At 52.8% G+C, this 18,788-nt stretch overlaps 1 protein-coding gene across 1 annotated transcript; it reads left to right on the forward strand.

Moving 5' to 3' along the window:
• Positions 1-947: 947 nt before the first annotated feature.
• PpBr36_00972 (uncharacterized protein) lies at positions 948-18,086 on the forward strand (the record flags this gene model as incomplete). Its single annotated transcript, XM_029888161.1, has 4 exons — positions 948-3,431; positions 4,847-5,153; positions 5,230-17,525; positions 17,616-18,086. 4 exons carry the CDS (start codon positions 948-950, stop codon positions 18,084-18,086), a joined length of 15,558 nt encoding a protein of 5,185 aa, XP_029751192.1.
• Between the last annotated feature and the right edge of the window lie 702 nt (positions 18,087-18,788).

Raw genomic sequence — 18,788 nt, forward strand, 5'->3', positions numbered from 1 at the left:
ACCATATATTGATATGAACTATAACCAAGATATTTTGACTTGTGTTTGACTTGCAGAAACATTACTCGTTAGACCTTTGACTTTGTTCTTGTTATGTGATCCTTGTATATGACACCATATGGTCCCAGAAAACAGGCATCCATAGGAGAGTGCAGCTGGAGTTCAGTCAAACAAACGATGTACAAGTAATGTGAAATTTCAGGCTCGGCGGGCGGTGTTGAGCATGCATCCGATTTGATAACCCCCCCATAAAACCCTGGATCCAACAATAAGATTTATTTCCCGTTTATGAGAAAACCATTAGCTGTGTTTTTCGGTGGAAAACACGTTAATTGCCATGTTAACCTGGGTATCTTCGCCAATATGGAAAAGATGGAAAAATCCGATTGATTTATGAAGCTACTTTACCAGGAGGCATCTGCAACTGCAATTTTATGGTGGGTAGGCACCTCGGTACCCAACTGAGGTACCCAATGAGCCCCCCTTTTGGCCCATGCTAGCCGGCCATCCTTGGCTATTATGGTACAGCAGCGTACAGTAACTTACCTCTAGCTAGGTTGGGGACGAGGTGGCGCGTGCGTTTACACTTGCCTGTTTGCCCTCCCAGCACAGGGATACGAAAAAAAAAGCCCCTCCCGCTTGCCGCTGGATGAGTGAAAGATTGTCTGTCCGCACCACACGCACGCACGTCCACACCCACGCCCTTCCCTCTCCTCGCTGTACACCACCAGGCCTGGCAATCCACATGTTTTCCACTCCATACACCTCCTCCACATCCTTGTATCTACACGCCTCTGGTCGTCCGTCAACAGCGAGGGTCGAGACCCAAGGTTTGATCGATCGAGGTCATAGAGCGTTCCTTTGTTTGCATATTCTGGCGATTGATTGATTGATTGATTGATCCCGTCGCATTGTTTGCTTCTGCGAGCGAGCGGCCGCTCCCCATCATGTCGTCGAATGCTCATCCGGGGCTCACATACGGCGTGAACGGAGTCCGACGCGGCGGCTATCCACCACCACAATCCCACACCACAAACAAACCATCGCCATCGTCGCTGTCCCAGCATGCGTCGCCTTATCATTCCGTCTACTCGCAGCCTCCTCAGCAGAACGCGTATCCCCACAGCCTCTTCACGACCCCGACGCCCACCTCGCTCCCCAACATCCAAAATGCCGCCCGATCGCAGCAGCCCCAGGTTACCGCCCCTGTTGCGGTTCCTCGCCAGCGAGCCCCTCCACCGCGAGCCTTCCCACAGAATCAGTCCATGAACTACCTCGCCCAGGCTATGAACCAGCAGTCCATGGCCCAGCAATCCATGGGACATACGGTGCAACAAAATGACAACCATATTCTGTCGCGACAGCCTCAGGCTCAGCCGCCTCCGCAGCAACAGCAACCACCGCAACACCACCATCAGCAGCAACAGCAGCAGCAGCAGTTGCACCACACGCAACACCATCAATCTCATCAACACCAGCAGCAGCATCCACAACAGCATCCGCAACAGCATCCGCAACAGCATCCGCAACAGCATCCGCAGTCCCATCAGCATCAACACCAGCAGCAGTCACATCAGCAGTCTGCCCAGCAGCCTACTTTGCCGCAGCCCCCGACTCAGTCTCAAATTTCGCAGGTGCAGCAGATTCAGCAGCCTCAGCACACCCAACAGATACAGCATGCACAAAAGCAGGTACATCAATCGCAGCCAATGACGGCGGTGCACTCGTCTCAGGCACACCACCAGCAGCAACAGCTTCACCAGCCGGTGCTGCATCAGACACAGGCTCATAAGCCTCAAATACTCCAGCAAACAGCTCACCAGGCACAAGTTCATCAGCCACAAATACGGCAACCGCAAAATCACAAGCAGCATGCTCAGCAGACCCCGCAGCTACAACAACATGCCCAAACTGCACAGCAGCAGCAACAGCAGCAGCAGCAGCAGCAGCAGCAACAACAACAGCAGCCACAACAACCACAGCATACCCAACAACACGCCCAACTCCAGCAGCAGCATTCTCAACAACAGCAGCAGCAGCAACAACAACAACAGCAGCAGCAACAACAACAACAACATCAACAGCATCAGCAACAGCAGCAGCAGCAACAACAACAGCAACAGCACCAGCAGCAGCAGCATCAGCATCAGCAGCAGCATCAGCAACAACAACAAAATCAGCAGCAGCAACAACAACAGCAACAACATCACCAACAGCAGCAGCAGCAGCAGCAGCAACAACAACAACAACAACAAAAGCAGCAGCCACTGCTACCCCAAGTACACAAATCTCAAACGCCGCAGCCCCGCCAGGCCCAGCTTCACCAACCCGCGGTTCATCAACCTACCACTCAACAAGCGTCGGTCCAGGCCATACCGGCTCAAGCGACCCCACCACAGCCGTCTCCAGCTCTGATGAAGGTCGAGACTCCAGCCCAGACTGAGGAAGCCCATCACGATGACGAGATGGAGATAGATATCACTGGCGAAGACGACGAGGCAGACCAGTCGAAAGCGGAAGTCCCGTTTGTGCCGCGGGAACCTATGGGGCCACCTATGTCAGCACCGCCCGAGGGGGGGAGCTATCCGACACTTGATGCTGTGCACAAATTTGTTCTAGCATACTGTACTTCTGTTGGGTATGCCGTAGTAATCGGGAGGTCCAAGAAGACGGTCCCGGGGTTGAAGAAGGTCCTGTTCGTCTGCGATCGCGCTGGGAAGCCCCCTAAGAGGGTCAATCCGGAGCTTCGGAAGCGGAAAACCTCATCTCGCAAGTGCGACTGTCAGTTTGGCTTTTTTGCCATCGAGCAACGAACGCAGTGGATCGTGCGATATCGACCGAATGCACAACATCTCGAGCACAATCACGGACCGAGCGAGAGCCCGATGCTGCACCCCGCAGCAAGGAAGCTTGACAGCAAGATGGTCGCATCTGTCAAAGCCCTGAAAGACAATGGTATGGTCTCGAAAGCTCGCCGCCAATCACAAGTCGAGGCTCAAGGTACTGATACAGGGACATCAGGCGTGGGCGTGAGCCAAACCTTGGAAATACTCCAAACCGAGCACCCTCATGTTCCACTGTTGCCTCGGGATATTTACAACGCGCGTGCGGCTATCAGTCGCAATCCGGACAAGGTTGCTACCGAACTTGCCGAGAACAAGGCAGCAATCTACAAACAGCCAACACAGTCTGCTGATGAGCGAATAAGGGGTGATCTGCGCCGCGAACTTGCAAAGCTCAAGGAGGATTACAGCAAGCTCAAAACAGACAGCGACAAGGAAATCGAGGATCTGAAAAAGCAGGTGTCAGAGAAGGACAAGATGATCAAGAAGTTTGAAATGTTTATCGACCTATGCAACCAGCGTGTCATGGTCCAGCGCGAGCTTCTGAACGATGGCAATGAAGGGGGAAGCGCTGCCGTCAACAATTCTGTTTGAAATTGATTTCATTATGACTGCCTGAGTATTTTGTGTTTGGTAGCCTTTTTTTTTTCTTCTCTCTTTTCTTCTCCCCTTTTTTATCTCCTGTCCATTTGGCAGTTATGAAGCTAGGCGTCGGTGGAAATTTCATCTTGTTGTGACTTCAGGGTAGCAATAGTAGGTCGAGGTTGGTCCAGGATACCTAATCTACCAACATGACGGATGAGTTGTCCGTCAAAACAAGCCTTTCCTCTCAGTATTGAGTCAAGGATATTGATGATGTTAGTATGCCGATGGAGTATATGTCTTTTCCTTTCCTTCTTTCCTGGTGATGATAGTAGTCTCTAGTGTCATTACCAGTGACTTGACAATATTAGGTTTCCATCCACCTTGGTTGAGTCCACACAGGTCATGCTTCACGACGTACACAACAGAACCTTGTTCGTCCTGCATATTGTTCCTGCGCATGCTCTACACAGTAGATGCACTTCGTGATGAGTAGCTTGGTACCTCGACAGGTGCATACTAGACAGGCATTATATGGGAAAATAAGCTTTACAAACGAATAATTTACTGTAGCTAGGTACCTCAGCAACCTATCTTGTCTATCTAGACGTTTCTTCAGCCGACCCTTACCAACAGCTTCCACAATATAAATCCACCGATTCTTGACATAGATCGCATGTACTGTATACCGGAGTAAAATTGCAAATCAAATTACTAAAGTACTAATGGTTATTGCCTTGCCTGTAGCGGGTCTGACCCCAACAGACCTTTTTATGCAAGATCCGAACTGTCTGTTGCAGCCTTGTTAGACTGACAGGTGGAGGGGTGTGGTAGCAATCCGTGCGTCTGTGACACGATTCGCACATATCAGATTAGCACTTGCCAGAAATAAGGTACCCACTCACATGCCAACCGCCACGACGTGGCTTGCTACTGTAGTACATACACCTTCGCGATTTGTGACCAGGGGGGGCAAGCATCAAACCGCGTTGGAATTAATTACCGGGTCCGCAAAAGTGACGGGGACGTGGAGCCGCCCCGTTGGAATCAACACCTTACTTATGTCCACGACCCAGCATCAGCGCAGCATCTGCATCTACTCTTTTTGTACAAACAGGGGTTTTCTGTGACTGGGAGCAGCACTTTTGATGCTTCTTTCGTTCTATTCTGTCTTGTACACCAAACCTTCTCTCGGCACTTCCTGAATGATACCCGCCGCCAGACGCGATATTCCGACCTTCATTTCTGTTTTGTCGTTTGCTGAACATTGTTCGTTCTCGCCAGATCAGTTGCAACCACCTACCTACCAACCAACGACCCTTTTGAGCTTATCCGACTTTAATATCGACCTTCTTTGCCAACCGAGCATGCGAAACGCCGCCCCGCAACTCCCTTTCGATTCGTAAACACCTTTTCTGCAGCTGGTGTGCACCATGGAGGTGGTAGCATCACCTCCTACCGCGAGCCCAGGCACCAACGGGGTCGGGCCGCCGCCATTCGCATCGGTCGACCCCGAGAGGGTGATCGACTATCTGACAAACCTCCTCGAGATCGCCCTGGGAGCCACGCGCGAGGAGCTGCATGCCGAAGGCAGCTTTCTATCCGATAGCTTGCGTCAGGACGCTCTGAAAGCCAGCTCACGGTTTGCCAACGACAACCATGTTTCTCTCCTTATTCAGAAAGAGATAGCCGGTGGTGAAATCACAGAAGACGATGCGGGGGAACCGCGTATGTTTTTGGATTCTTCTCTTCATAGCTTGTCTCAAAGGTTGTGCACTCTCTAACTAGACCTGATTCACCCCAGAAACGCCCCGACATGTCTACAAGATCGTTCAGGAAATGTCAGACGCAGCCCACGTAGTTGGTTATTTGAACATCCTCAAGCGTCCACAACCACTCGACCCTAGCATTCCCCTCAGTGCACAGATACAGATGTTGAACCTGCCCGGACCGGCATATCTGGCAGCCACGACCAGCGAGCAAGGCTTGACAGCTTCGCCCTTTGAGATTCTTCAGCTCTACCTTCACAACGGCCTGGGCCCATACTTCGAAGCGAGCAGCAAGAGTCAAAAACACGCCAACAACAACACCAGGACCAGGGTCGATGCTGACGCCAAAACTGGTATACCTGTCACCAGAAAGCGCTGGACGGAGCTGGAGCTGAGCTTGTCGCACCTGCTGCAAAATGTCGAGATACCTGAGGTCATCCTCCCATTGCCACCTGCGGTTCAGTCGGTGCTGGAAGATGCGGCGTCGCGCAACATTAAGCCGTCCGTGAGCATGATATCAGAGACCCTTTTGCGCGACAGCCACTTTCTCAACTCCCTGCAGGCCACTGTGCAGACTTGGATCAAGTCCATCCAGACAATCACCAAAATGACGAGAGACCCAACCACGAGTACCGCCAACCAGGAAATCAACTTTTGGCTGTCCATGGAGACTGCTCTGGAACATATCGAGGGTCAGCTGCGTGGTGACGGAGTTATGATCACCCTGGATATTTTGAAGCAGGCCAAGCGATTCCAGGCCACGGTCAGCTTTTCGGCCGATACGGGTCTCAAGGAGGCCATGGAGAAGGTCCAGAAGTACAACTCTCTCATGCGCGACTTCCCCCTGGATGAGATGCTGTCTGCAACGTCCCTGGCAAAGGTTGAGGAAACGATCAACCAGATCTTCATCCATATCAACAGGAAGCTGAAGATTTCCCCATACCCCATTCGTAGAGCTCTCTTGCTTGTGGAGATGATTTCTGCGGATTTGGATGGGGTTCTGCACCGGCTGGTTTCCGGCACTGAACTTGCCGACGTTGACTACCAGCAGTTTGGCTCCATTATGAAGATGGCAGACGCCATATTTGCCACGTGGGATGTCAATGTCAAGGATTTCACCGGTGTTTGCCGTGATATCATGCGTCGCCGTAATGAGAAGTTTGTTCTACTCAAGGTCAACTCGAAGCATGCAGAGCTTCAGAGTCGCATGACTTACATCAAGAACTTCCGCGATAACCACGAACAACTCCAGCGGACTATCAGCAGCGTCTTGTCGCCCAAATCGGCCCCTGAAGGTCTTGCCGTTGCCGTCGTAGACCCTCATTCCCGTAACACTGATAATCTGGAGGAGCTGGGAGAGATGGACGCCATTCAAGAGGTCAAGGAAGCCTGGGAGTACCTGAGGAACGTTGACCTCTTGGACGTTTCAGAGGAAGGCACCAGAGCCTGGGCACGGGCGGAGGGCTTGTACAATGAGAAGACCCAACGAGTTGAGAACTCAATTATTGCTAGATTACGAGATCGACTGGCCACTGCCAAGAACGCCAACGAGATGTTCCGCGTTTTCTCAAAGTTTAACGCTCTCTTCGTCCGGCCCAAGATCCGTGGAGCCATCGCCGAATACCAAACACAGCTCATCGACAACGTCAAGCAGGCCATTGCCGGTCTTCACGAGCGCTTCAAGGTCCAGTATGCCCTTTCTGCGGCACATCCCATGGACTCGGTCCATGACATGCCTCCTGTTGCCGGGGCCATCATTTGGGCACGTCAAATTGAGCGGCAGCTCAACAACTACATGAAGAAAGTCGAAGATGTTCTCGGCGATGGCTGGAAGATGCATCACGAGGGAGGTCAGCTCGCCAATGAAAGCGATCTTTTCCGCAAGAAACTTGACACCACACTCATCTTTAACGATTGGCTTGCTGGCGTTTCCAAGAGAAAGCATGCTTCAGTTTCCGGTCTCCTCTTCACCATCAACAAGATCCGATCCGCTAATAACGCTCTTGATCTCGCCGTCAACTTTGATCCGCAGGTCATCGTTCTCTTCAAAGAGACACGCAATCTCATTTGGTTGGGATTTTCTGTGCCCCATCACGTCGTTCATTGGGCAAAGGAGGCAAAACGGGTTTACCCATACGCTGTCAGCCTAATGGAAAGCGTCCGGACACTGGGCCAGACGATCCGGCAAATCACAGAGATGCCCGAGGTTTCTATGCTGCTGAACGGGCTTCGCAATGATGTGTATGCCTTAATCAATAAGGGATTGCCCCTCAAATGGGCTACTTTCGCCAGTTCCCATGAGCTCTTCTTCAACACGCCATCGCTCACCAACGGAGCCCCTGACCGGGTGGTTGCCAAGACCGAGAGCCCTCATGTCCAGTTCGTCCGAGAATTTGCCGCCAAGGTTTCGATGCTACAAACCAAGACAGCGACGCTTACTACTGTGCACCAGACGGTCCAGAAGGCTCTCTCTGAGTTGGCTACCTGTCCCTACGACGCCACGTCTTTTGACGAAAAGCTGCAAATCATCCAAAAGGGTGTCGACACCCTCAGCTTGGAGCAATACGTCAACCTGGGCTACTGGGTGAAGAAGCTGAATCGTCAAATTAAGTCGATTCTTCTTACACGTCTTCACCGCGCCATCCAAGTCTGGATCGAGGCTTTCGAGGATGACGTTCCTGAGGGAAGGAGGAAGACGGGGACAGAGGTCACCGACATGGCAACCGGCGTCCCATCTATGCGGAAGCTGGTGCACGAGGTCACGATGCGCAACCAAGTCATCTACCTTGATCCGCCCTTGGAGTTTGCTCGTGCAAGCTGGTATCTGCAGCTGCAAGAATGGCTGGGTGTGATTTGCCACCTGAAAAAGATCAGGGCCACCCGGTACAAGATGACCCTGGACACCACAGCCACCGAAGATCCTCGCTTTGACGACCTACCCAGCGAGTGCGCAAACCAGCTCTCACGAGTTCAGCTAACCGTTGAGAAGAAGCTGCAGGAAATCAGCAGCTACGTAGATGAATGGCTCCGGTTTCAGTCTCTTTGGGATCTGCAGTCGGAGCAGGTCTACGAGATACTCGGCGATCAACTCGACAAGTGGCTCCAGCTTCTTCAGGAGATCAGGAAGACACGCCAAACCTTTGACACAACCGAGGTCAGCCGCTCCTTTGGCCACATAACCATCCACTACGATCAGGTTCAGACCAAGGTCAATGGCAAATATGACCAATGGCAGTTGGACATTGTGAACAAGTTCGGCACGCGCCTCGGTGCTCGTCTCAGGGAAGTCCACAGCGAACTAGAAAAGGCTCGTAGTGACCTTGAAAGCCAAAGGCTGGAGGCTTCATCGACCGAGCAGGCTGTCCAGTTCATCACAGTCGTGCAGACCTGTGAGCGCAAGGTCAAGCAATGGGCTCCCGAGGTCGAGGTCTTTAGCCAAGGAGAGAACATGCTTCGTCGTCAACGCTATCAATTCCCCAACGACTGGCTTCACTCACAGCAGCTGGAGGGTCTCTGGGAGGCACTCAATGAGCTTCTCGCTCGTCGTTCCAAGGTTGTGCAGGAGCAGTCCGATGTCATGAAGGCAAAGATCATTGCAGAGGACCAGATAATCAGGGACAAGATTACCGAGGTCGCTAGCGAGTGGAACGACCAGAAGCCTGTTTCTGGCACGATTGCCCCGGAAGAGGCCTCCAAGACCTTGGCCGCATTCGAGACTCGTATCGTGAAGCTGCAGGACCAGTCTATCATGGTAGCCAAGGCCAAAGAAGCCCTTAACATTGAGACCTCGACCGACAACTCCCTTGATATGATCCTAGACGAAGTCAACGATTTCAAGTCGGTATGGGCTTCGTTGTCGCTCATCTGGAAGAGTCTCAATGAGCTTGGTGAGACCTTGTGGAACAGTGTCCAGCCCAGAAAGATTCGGTCTGCCATTGATGGTCTCATCAAGATGACCAAGGAAATGCCGAGCAGGATGCGACAATACGCCGCTTTTGAGCATATTCAGAATATTTTACGTACATACCTCAAGGCCAATAGTCTCTTGAGCGAATTGAAGTCTGAGGCAGTCCGGGACAGGCACTGGGTTAAAATCTACAAGCAAATCAAGCCCAGCAAGCGTTACTCTTCAGTCTCGATGACGCTCGCCGACGTCTGGGGTTTGAACCTTGTGGCCACCGAAACCATAATCAGGGATATTATCGCCCAGGCTCAGGGTGAGATGGCCCTGGAGGAGTTCCTCAAGCAGGTCAGGGAGACATGGTCGGGGTACAACCTCGAACTTGTAAACTATCAGAACAAATGCCGCCTTATCCGAGGCTGGGATGAACTGTTCGCCCAGTGCAGTGAGCATCTCAATTCACTCCAAGCCATGAAGCATTCGCCTTACTACAAAGAATTCGAGGAGGAGGCAAGCGCCTGGGAGGACAAACTCAACCGCGTACATGTGCTCTTCGATGTTTGGATTGACGTCCAAAGGCAGTGGGTCTACTTGGAAGGTGTGTTCACTGGCAACGCCGACATCAAGCATCTGTTGCCCATCGAGTCCTCCCGTTTCCAGAACATCAACAGCGAGTTCTCTGCTGTTATGAAGAAGGTCTACAAGCAACCTTATGTCCTGGACGTGCTCAACATCCCCAACGTCCAGAAATCACTGGAGCGTCTGGCCGACCTCTTGAACAAGATTCAGAAAGCGCTCGGAGAGTACCTGGAGAAGGAGCGTGTGTCGTTCCCCCGCTTCTACTTCGTGGGTGACGAGGACTTGCTTGAGATGATAGGCAACAGCAACGATACTCTCCGAATTGCCAAGCACTTCAAAAAGATGTTTGCTGGTCTCTCCGGCCTCGTAATGGATGACGAGGCCATAATCTCTGGCTTCACCTCGAAAGAGGGTGAGGTTGTCCGCCTGAAGAAGGAAATCTCAGTTCTCAAGACGCCGAGGATCAACGACTGGCTTGCCCTCCTGGAAAACGGAATGAAAGCCACACTGGCCGAACTGTTGGCCGAGGCCGTGGAGCAGTACACACCGATCTTTGCAAGCGAGCAAGTTGACAAGGCTGCTCTACAAGAATTCATGGAGGCTTATCCCAGCCAGATTGTGGTTCTGGCGACACAGGTGGTTTGGACCACGGTAGTGGATCAGTCTCTTACTGACGGAGGCAACAATCTGCAGTCCATTTATGATCGGGAGGTGCAGGTGCTGCGCCTGCTGGCAGACACGGTTTTGGGCGATCTGGATGTCCTTCTGAGGAAGAAATGCGAACAGCTCATTACCGAGTGCGTCCATCAGCGCGACACAATCGAGAAGCTGATCAAGCTCAACGCCAGCTCTCCCACACATTACCTCTGGCTGCTACAAATGCGCTATGTCTACATTCCTGAAGGAGACTTTATACAGCGCCTTCACATCAAGATGGCTAACGCCAAACTTGCCTATGGCTTTGAGTACCTGGGAGTACCAGAGAGGCTGGTACGGACGCCTCTCACCGACAGGTGTTTCCTCACTCTCACCCAGGCTCTCTGCCAGCGTCTTGGTGGATCTCCATATGGCCCTGCGGGAACTGGCAAAACGGAATCAGTCAAGGCCCTGGGAGTTCAGCTCGGAAGGTTCACGCTTGTCTTCTGCTGTGACGATACTTTTGACTTCCAGGCCATGGGCCGCATTTTCTTGGGGATCTGTCAGGTGGGCGCTTGGGGCTGCTTTGACGAGTTCAATCGTCTGGAGGAGAGAATTCTCTCTGCCGTGTCTCAGCAAATCCAGAATATTCAGTTGGGTCTGAAGCAGGGAGCCGAAGATGACAAGGCCCAGATCGAGCTCGTCGGTCGTCAGCTGCACGTCAATTCCAACACCGGTATCTTCATCACCATGAACCCCGGGTATGCCGGTCGATCCAACCTCCCGGACAATCTCAAAAAGTTGTTCCGAAACGTTGCCATGTCCAAGCCCGACAAGGAGCTTATCACCGAAGTCATGTTGTACTCGCAAGGTTTCAACCAAGCCAAACAAATCTCGAAGCAAACGGTGCCATTTTTCGACCAGTGTTCTGCGAAGCTGTCGAAACAACCGCACTATGACTTTGGACTACGTGCTTTGAAGAGTGTTCTAGTCAGTTCGGGTGGCCTCAAGCGTGCTAGACTCACAGAAAACGAAGGTGATATCGGCGCCGAGGAGCTGGTGGAGCCTGAGATTCTCGTCCAGTCGATCCGGGAGACTATCGCACCCAAACTGATCAAGAACGATGTCGAGATCATGATTGAAATCGAGAAATCCTGCTTCCCAGGCATTTCGTATGTTCCCGCGAACCTGCAGAAGCTGGAGGAAGCCATGCGCACCTTGGCCGAGGAGAGACATTTAGTGGTCAACGATACATGGATGACCAAGGTCCTGCAGCTGTATCAGATCCAAAAGATCCATCACGGTGTGATGATGGTCGGCAGCTCAGGATCCGGCAAGTCGGCTGCGTGGAAGCTCCTACTCGATGCTCTGCAAAAGGTGGAAGGCGTCGAGGGGGTTTCGCACATTATTGATTCGAAAGTCATGTCAAAGGAGGCCCTTTATGGCAATCTTGACTCGACCACTCGTGAATGGACGGATGGGTTGTTCACCAGCATATTGCGAAAGATTGTCGACAACTTACGTGGCGAGGACTCCAAGCGCCACTGGATCGTCTTTGACGGTGACGTTGACCCCGAGTGGGTTGAGAACTTGAACAGTGTGTTGGATGACAACAAGCTGCTCACCCTTCCAAACGGTGAACGTCTCAACTTGCCCGCAAACGTGCGCATCATGTTCGAGGTTGAAAACCTCAAATACGCGACCCTAGCCACTGTCTCTCGTTGCGGTATGGTCTGGTTCAGCGAGGACACTGTCACCCCAGGAATGCTGGTCGAGAACTACATCAATACGTTGCAAGCAGTAGCCTTTGAGGATCTGGATGAAGACGCAGTCGCTACTGGCCAAAACAGCGAGAAGGCGCTGGCTGTTCAGAAACAAGCTGCCGATATTCTCAACGCACACCTCACGACGGACAACTTTATCGACGAAGCGCTGAAGCAAGCCGAGGGCTTCAATCACATCATGGAGTTCACCGTCGCGCGCGTTATGAACACTCTGTTCTCGCTTTTGAACAAGGCTGTGAGGGACGTGGTTGAATACAACTCCCAACACACCGATTTCCCCATGGATCCCGAACAGGTGGAGAGCTATGTGTCCAAGAAGCTTCTCCTAGCACTGGTCTGGTCTCTCACCGGCGACTGTCCTCTCAATGACCGTAAGGCTTACGGCGATATCCTCGGAGGCCTTGCCACCTTTGGCAACCCCCCGCTGGATGGCACTAGCTCCCTTATCGACTTCAACGTATCCCTACCACGTGCCGAGTGGACTTCTTGGCAAACCGAGGTCCCCCAGATCGAGGTGAACACCCATTCCATTACACAAACTGATGTGGTTATCCCGACTCTCGACACAATCAGACACGAGGATGTTTTGTACTCGTGGCTGGCTGAGCACAAACCGCTCCTTCTTTGCGGCCCGCCCGGTTCGGGTAAGACAATGACGCTCTTCAGCGCGCTACGCAAGCTTCCGAACCTAGAGGTTGTTGGCCTGAACTTCTCGAGCGCCACAACGCCAGACCTGCTCATAAAGACATTCGAGCAGTATTGCGAATACAAGAAGACGCTGAACGGTGTGGTTCTCTCACCCACACAAATCGGCCGTTGGTTGGTAGTCTTCTGTGATGAGATCAACCTGCCCGCCCCCGATCACTACGGCACGCAGAGGGCAATCTCGTTCCTCCGCCAGCTAGTGGAGCACAATGGATTCTGGCGCACATCAGACAAGTCCTGGGTGACTCTGGACCGCATTCAGTTCGTGGGTGCTTGTAACCCCCCGACCGATGCTGGCCGTACCCCGATGGGAGCCCGTTTCCTCCGCCACGCCCCTCTCATCATGGTCGATTATCCTGGTGAACTTTCTCTTCAGCAGATTTACGGCACTTTCAACACTGCTGTGCTCAAGATCATCCCTTCGTTGCGCGGCTACTCTGAGGCGATGACGAATGCCATGGTGAAATTTTACCTCGAGTCTCAACAACGGTTCACACCCAAGATCCAGCCTCATTACGTCTACAGTCCTCGTGAGCTTACCAGATGGGTTCGTGGCGTTTACGAAGCCATCCGGCCTCTTGAGACACTATCCGTCGAGGGCCTGGTACGCATATGGGCTCACGAAGCCTTGCGTCTCTTCCAGGATCGTCTGGTAGCTGAAGATGAGCGTCAATGGACCGAAGATGCAGTGCGACGAATCGCGCTCGACTTTTTCCCAACCATCGACGAGGAGAAGGCGCTTGGTGGACCCATCCTGTTCTCGAACTGGCTTTCAAAGAATTACGTGCCTGTCGACCGTGAACAGCTTCGCGACTTCGTAAAGGCAAGACTGAAGACCTTCTGTGAGGAGGAGATTGACGTTCCTCTCATTCTATTCAATGATGTCCTCGAGCATGTCCTTCGCATTGATCGGGTCTTTAGGCAACCTCAGGGCCACTTGATTCTGATCGGTGTGAGCGGAAGTGGCAAGACCACACTGTCCCGTTTCGTGGCTTGGATGAACGGTCTCAAAGTCTACCAGATCAAGGTCCATGGCAAATATTCTGGCGACGACTTTGATGATGATCTTCGCGAGGTCCTGCGTCGCTGCGGTTGCAAGGGCGAAAAGATTTGCTTCATCATGGACGAGGCCAACGTTCTCGACTCTGGCTTCCTCGAGAGGATGAACACATTGCTCGCCAACGCCGAAGTACCTGGACTATTTGAGGGTGATGAGCTTGCAGCGCTTATGACCGCCTGCAAGGAGGGTGCCCAAAAGCAGGGTCTTCTGTTAGATTCGCAAGAAGAGCTGTACAAGTGGTTCACGGCACAAATCGTCAAAAACCTTCACGTGGTCTTCACAATGAACCCTCCAGAAGGCGGGCTCGCCTCAAAGGCAGCCACCAGTCCTGCGCTGTTCAACCGATGCGTACTCAACTGGTTTGGTGACTGGTCTGACCAGGCATTGTTCCAGGTTGGGCACGAGTTGACGCACTCGGTCGACCTGGATAGATCAAACTTCCAAGCGCCAGACACGCTGCCTGTCGCTTACCGTGGTCTCAGCCTCCCTCCTTCACACCGTGAGGCGGTGGTCAACTCGATGGTGCATGTCCACCAGTCGCTTCACCAGTTCAACGCCAAGCTGCTCAAACAGCAAGGCCGAGTTACCTTCCTCACTCCGCGCCACTACCTGGACTTTGTTGCCCAGTATGTCAAATTGTACAATGAGAAGCGCGAGGACCTCGAAGAACAACAGCGCCATCTTAACGTCGGTCTCGAAAAACTGCGTGACACGGTCGACAAGGTGCGCGATCTGCGTGTCAGTCTGGCCGAGAAGAAGACGCAGTTGGAGAAGAAGGATGCCGAGGCCAACGCCAAGCTGCAAATCATGGTTAAGGACCAGCAGGAGGCCGAGCAGAAAAAGGCAGATTCTCAGGTGTTGCAAAAGTCACTTGGGGAGCAAGAGAAGGACGTCGCTGCTCGCCGGGCGGTCGTCATGGAAGACCTGAGCAAAGCAGAGCCGGCTGTCGAAGACGCCAAAGCAAGTGTCAGCAAGATCAAGCGGCAGCATCTCACGGAAGTCCGATCCATGAGTTCACCTCCTCAAGGTGTCAGGCTTGCGTTGGATTCTGTCTGCACACTGATCGGTCACAAGGTCACAGACTGGAAGAGCATCCAGGCTATTGTTAGGCGAGACGATTTCATTGCAAGCATTGTCAACTTTGACAACGAGAGGCAGATGACAAAGACTTTGCGCCAAAAGATGCGTAATGAGTTCTTGAGCAACCCAGAATTCACCGTCGAGAAGGTCAACCGAGCCAGTCATGCATGTGGTCCCCTGGTGCAATGGGTTGGCGCTCAGGTCGAGTATTCAGAGATTCTTGACCGTATTGGTCCTCTCCGTGACGAGGTTGCCCGGCTCGAAGAGGCAGCCATCCAGACGCGCGCCAACGCTCAGGCCGTTGAAAAGAACATCAACACACTCGAGGAGAAGATCGCGACCTACAAGGCCGAGTATGCTGAACTCGTCAGCGAGACGCAGGCAATCAAGGCAGAGATGTCGCGTGTTCAGTTCAAGGTCGATCGCAGTGTCAAGCTTCTGGACAGTCTTTCGTCCGAGAGAGTACGATGGGAGGAGGGCAGCAAATCTTTCGAGACACAAATCAGCACTCTGGTGGGCGACGTCCTGGTCGCCGCCGCATTCTTGGCCTACAGCGGCCTCTACGATCAGCAGTACCGCAAGGCTATGATGGAGGATTGGCTTCATCAATTGCAAATGTCTGGCATCAACATCAAACAGCACAACCCCGTTACCGAATACCTATCGACGGCTGACGAACGCCTGGCTTGGCAAGCAAACTCGCTACCGGTTGATGACTTGTGTACCGAAAACGCCATCATCCTGAAGCGCTTTAACCGCTACCCGCTTATCATCGACCCTACGGGCAGGATCACCGAGTTCCTCACCAAGGAATGCAAGGATCGCCGTCTCACCGTGACCAGTTTCTTGGACGACGCCTTCACCAAGCAACTCGAAAGTGCGCTGCGTTTTGGCAACCCTATCTTGATCCAGGATGCAGAGCATCTCGACCCCATCCTAAATCATGTACTCAACAAAGAGTACCAGAAGACTGGTGGACGTACGCTTATTCAACTCGGCAAGCAGCAAATCGACTTTTCGCCCGCGTTTAGGATTTTCTTGTCTACTCGTGATCCTTCAGCTACCTTCCCTCCAGACATCTGCAGTCGGACAACACTCGTCAACTTTACCGTCACGCAGAGCAGTTTGCGGACCCAGACCCTTAACGACGTTCTCAAGGCGGAGAGGCCAGATGTCGATGAGCGCCGTTCGAATCTGCTCAAGCTGCAGGGCGAGTTCAAGGTGCACCTCCGACAGCTTGAGAAACGCCTGTTGCAAGCACTCAACGAATCCCGGGGCAACATCCTTGACGATGACAATGTCATCGAGACCCTCGAGACTCTCAAGACGGAAGCAGCAGAGATCACGGTCAAGATGGGCAACACCGAGGGCGTCATGGCCGAGGTGGAGGAAATCACTCTGCAGTATGACATTATCGCGCGCTCCTGCAGTGCCATATTCTCAGTCCTGGAACAGCTTCACTGCCTCAACCACTTTTACCAGTTCTCGCTGCAGTACTTCATCGACATATTCCATTCGGTCCTACACAACAACAAGAACCTGGCCAACGAGACGAACCATGTCGCGCGCCGAGACATCATCGTCAAAGACCTCTTCGTCGCGGCGTTCCAACGCACGGCCCTTGGCCTACTTCAAAAGGATCGTGTCACGCTCGCCATTCTTTTGGCTCAGGCTACACCTTTCAAGATGGACAGGACACTCATTGACGTGATTCTTGACAACCGGGTTGAGGGTAGAGATGTATCCACCGACAAGGGAGCCAAGGATGAGATATTCGCGCGGGCAATGAGACTGCCTTGCCTCAAGGACAGGTTAGAGAAGGTTGGAGAGGACCAGTGGGAAAGGTTCTTCAACGAAGAGCTGGCAGAATTTGTGGTCCCCGAGATTTGGGACGACAGCACCGAGACCAACGATAGAGCGCTTCTGGGACTGGTTCTCGTCAAGCTGTTCCGCCTGGATCGTTTCGTGCCTGCAGCCGAGCGGTTTGCTGTTTTGGTGTTTGGCAGCGGGCTCTTTGACATTGTTGAGGACCTCGAGAAGACCGTGGCCCAGGTGCCGCCGACACGCCCAGTCGCTCTTGTCTCCAGCCCTGGTTTCGATGCTAGCTTCAAGGTCGACTCGCTTGTGCAGCGCAAGGGCGTGCGTTGCAACAACATTGCCATGGGTTCCAGCGAAGGTCTTGCCAGCGCAGACAAGGCAATCAGCAACGCGGCACAAATGGGCTCTTGGGTCTTGGTCAAGAACGTACATCTGGCTCCGACATGGCTGCAGAGCCTTGAGAAGCGGATGGAGTCTCTCAACCCTCACTCGGACTTCCGACTGTTCCTATCGATGGAGTCCAGTCCCAAGATTCCCGTCAACCTGCTCCGGGCGTCTCGCGTGCTCATGTACGAGCAGCCCGCTGGTATAAGGGCAAACATGAAGGATTCAATGTCTTCGCTCTCTCAACGGCCCACCAACAAGGGCCCGGTTGAGCGCGGGAGGCTTTACCTGCTCCTTTCCTTCTTGCATGCTGTTGTGCAAGAGCGTCTGCGCTATGCCCCTAACCTTGGATGGAAAGGATTCTGGGAGTTCAACGATAGTGATGTAAGTATCAATCTTGTCATGTGGAGTGTTTGTCGTTGTTTTTCTTTTGTTTTTGAGCCTTTTGTATGCTGACGCTACTGGAACCGGCAGTACGAGTGTTCGGCGTATATTATCGACACGTGGGTTGATGCAGTTGCCAACAACCGCTCCAACATCGCTCCGCACAACATACCATGGGATATGATCCGCAGCCTGATTACCGAGATGTATGGCGGCAAGATTGACGACGAGGGCGATTTCAAGATGCTGGCGCAGCTCATCCACAAGTTCCTCACACCCGACGCGTACGAAATCAACCACAAGCTTGTCGAGGGTGTCGGGGAGACCAACAATGACGGAGGCGATGCGGCTGGTGACCTTGTGGTGCCGCAGGGCACGTCGATGCAGGAATTCTGGGGGTGGATCCAGGCGCTGCCGGAGCGCGAGCCGCCCACATATCTCGGGCTGCCTGCCAATGCTGAGAAGCTTTTGCTTGTCGGACTGGGCCAAGGCTTGATTGATAACGTCAGGATTGTTACAGACCGGTTGGAGGAAGGAGAGCAGATGATGGCGGAGTCGTAGAGAAAAGGGCCGGTTTCCTGTTTCCTACAAGGGCGATTTCATATTTGTGGTGATACTGTCTAGATATCTGGCTTGGTCAATTTTGAGAGGTTCTGTACACTTGCAAGATTCGGGAAACGGGCGCGGAATTTTGTCCCGTGCATGCTTTTTTTTTTTTTACCATTCTGATACCCCTTACACTTCTCTATAGACTGATATTTTACTGCTTGGGAGCCAAACGACACAGCATTGCAATTTTTTGAATACTCGTGTGTTTTATGGTTTGACTTGGTACGACCGAGTGGCATCTCACGTTGCAGTGAATCCAATCCAGTCGCCATATCCGTGCATGCATTGCGGTATTACACAATTGACATGTTGCCCACCTATCAAAACATGACGTGGGTAAGCTCTATCCACGGCAACTCGGGGCCTTCTCCGTAGTCGTCCGTCAATCAAGAGGCAGTCTGTCTTTTGTTTCTTTCCCAGCCGATTATAATCCATACCCTATAACCCAGACGACGGACGCTCGACTGCGCGGCAAACGCAGCACTTGAGTGCTGTCTAAATGATGCGTACGGCAGTCCCACAGCCCCTTGGTCATGTCGAGGGCCTCTCGTGTGAAGTCATGGAATGAAATGAATCATTGACAAAGGTGCACATGCACCAAGCCTCAAGGACAGGACTCGCGACGACAATGTACCACAAGGGACCGACCTCGCA

Source organism: Pyricularia pennisetigena, chromosome 2 (genome assembly GCF_004337985.1).
Source record: "Pyricularia pennisetigena strain Br36 chromosome 2, whole genome shotgun sequence".
Classification (NCBI taxonomy): Eukaryota; Fungi; Ascomycota; class Sordariomycetes; order Magnaporthales; family Pyriculariaceae; genus Pyricularia; species Pyricularia pennisetigena.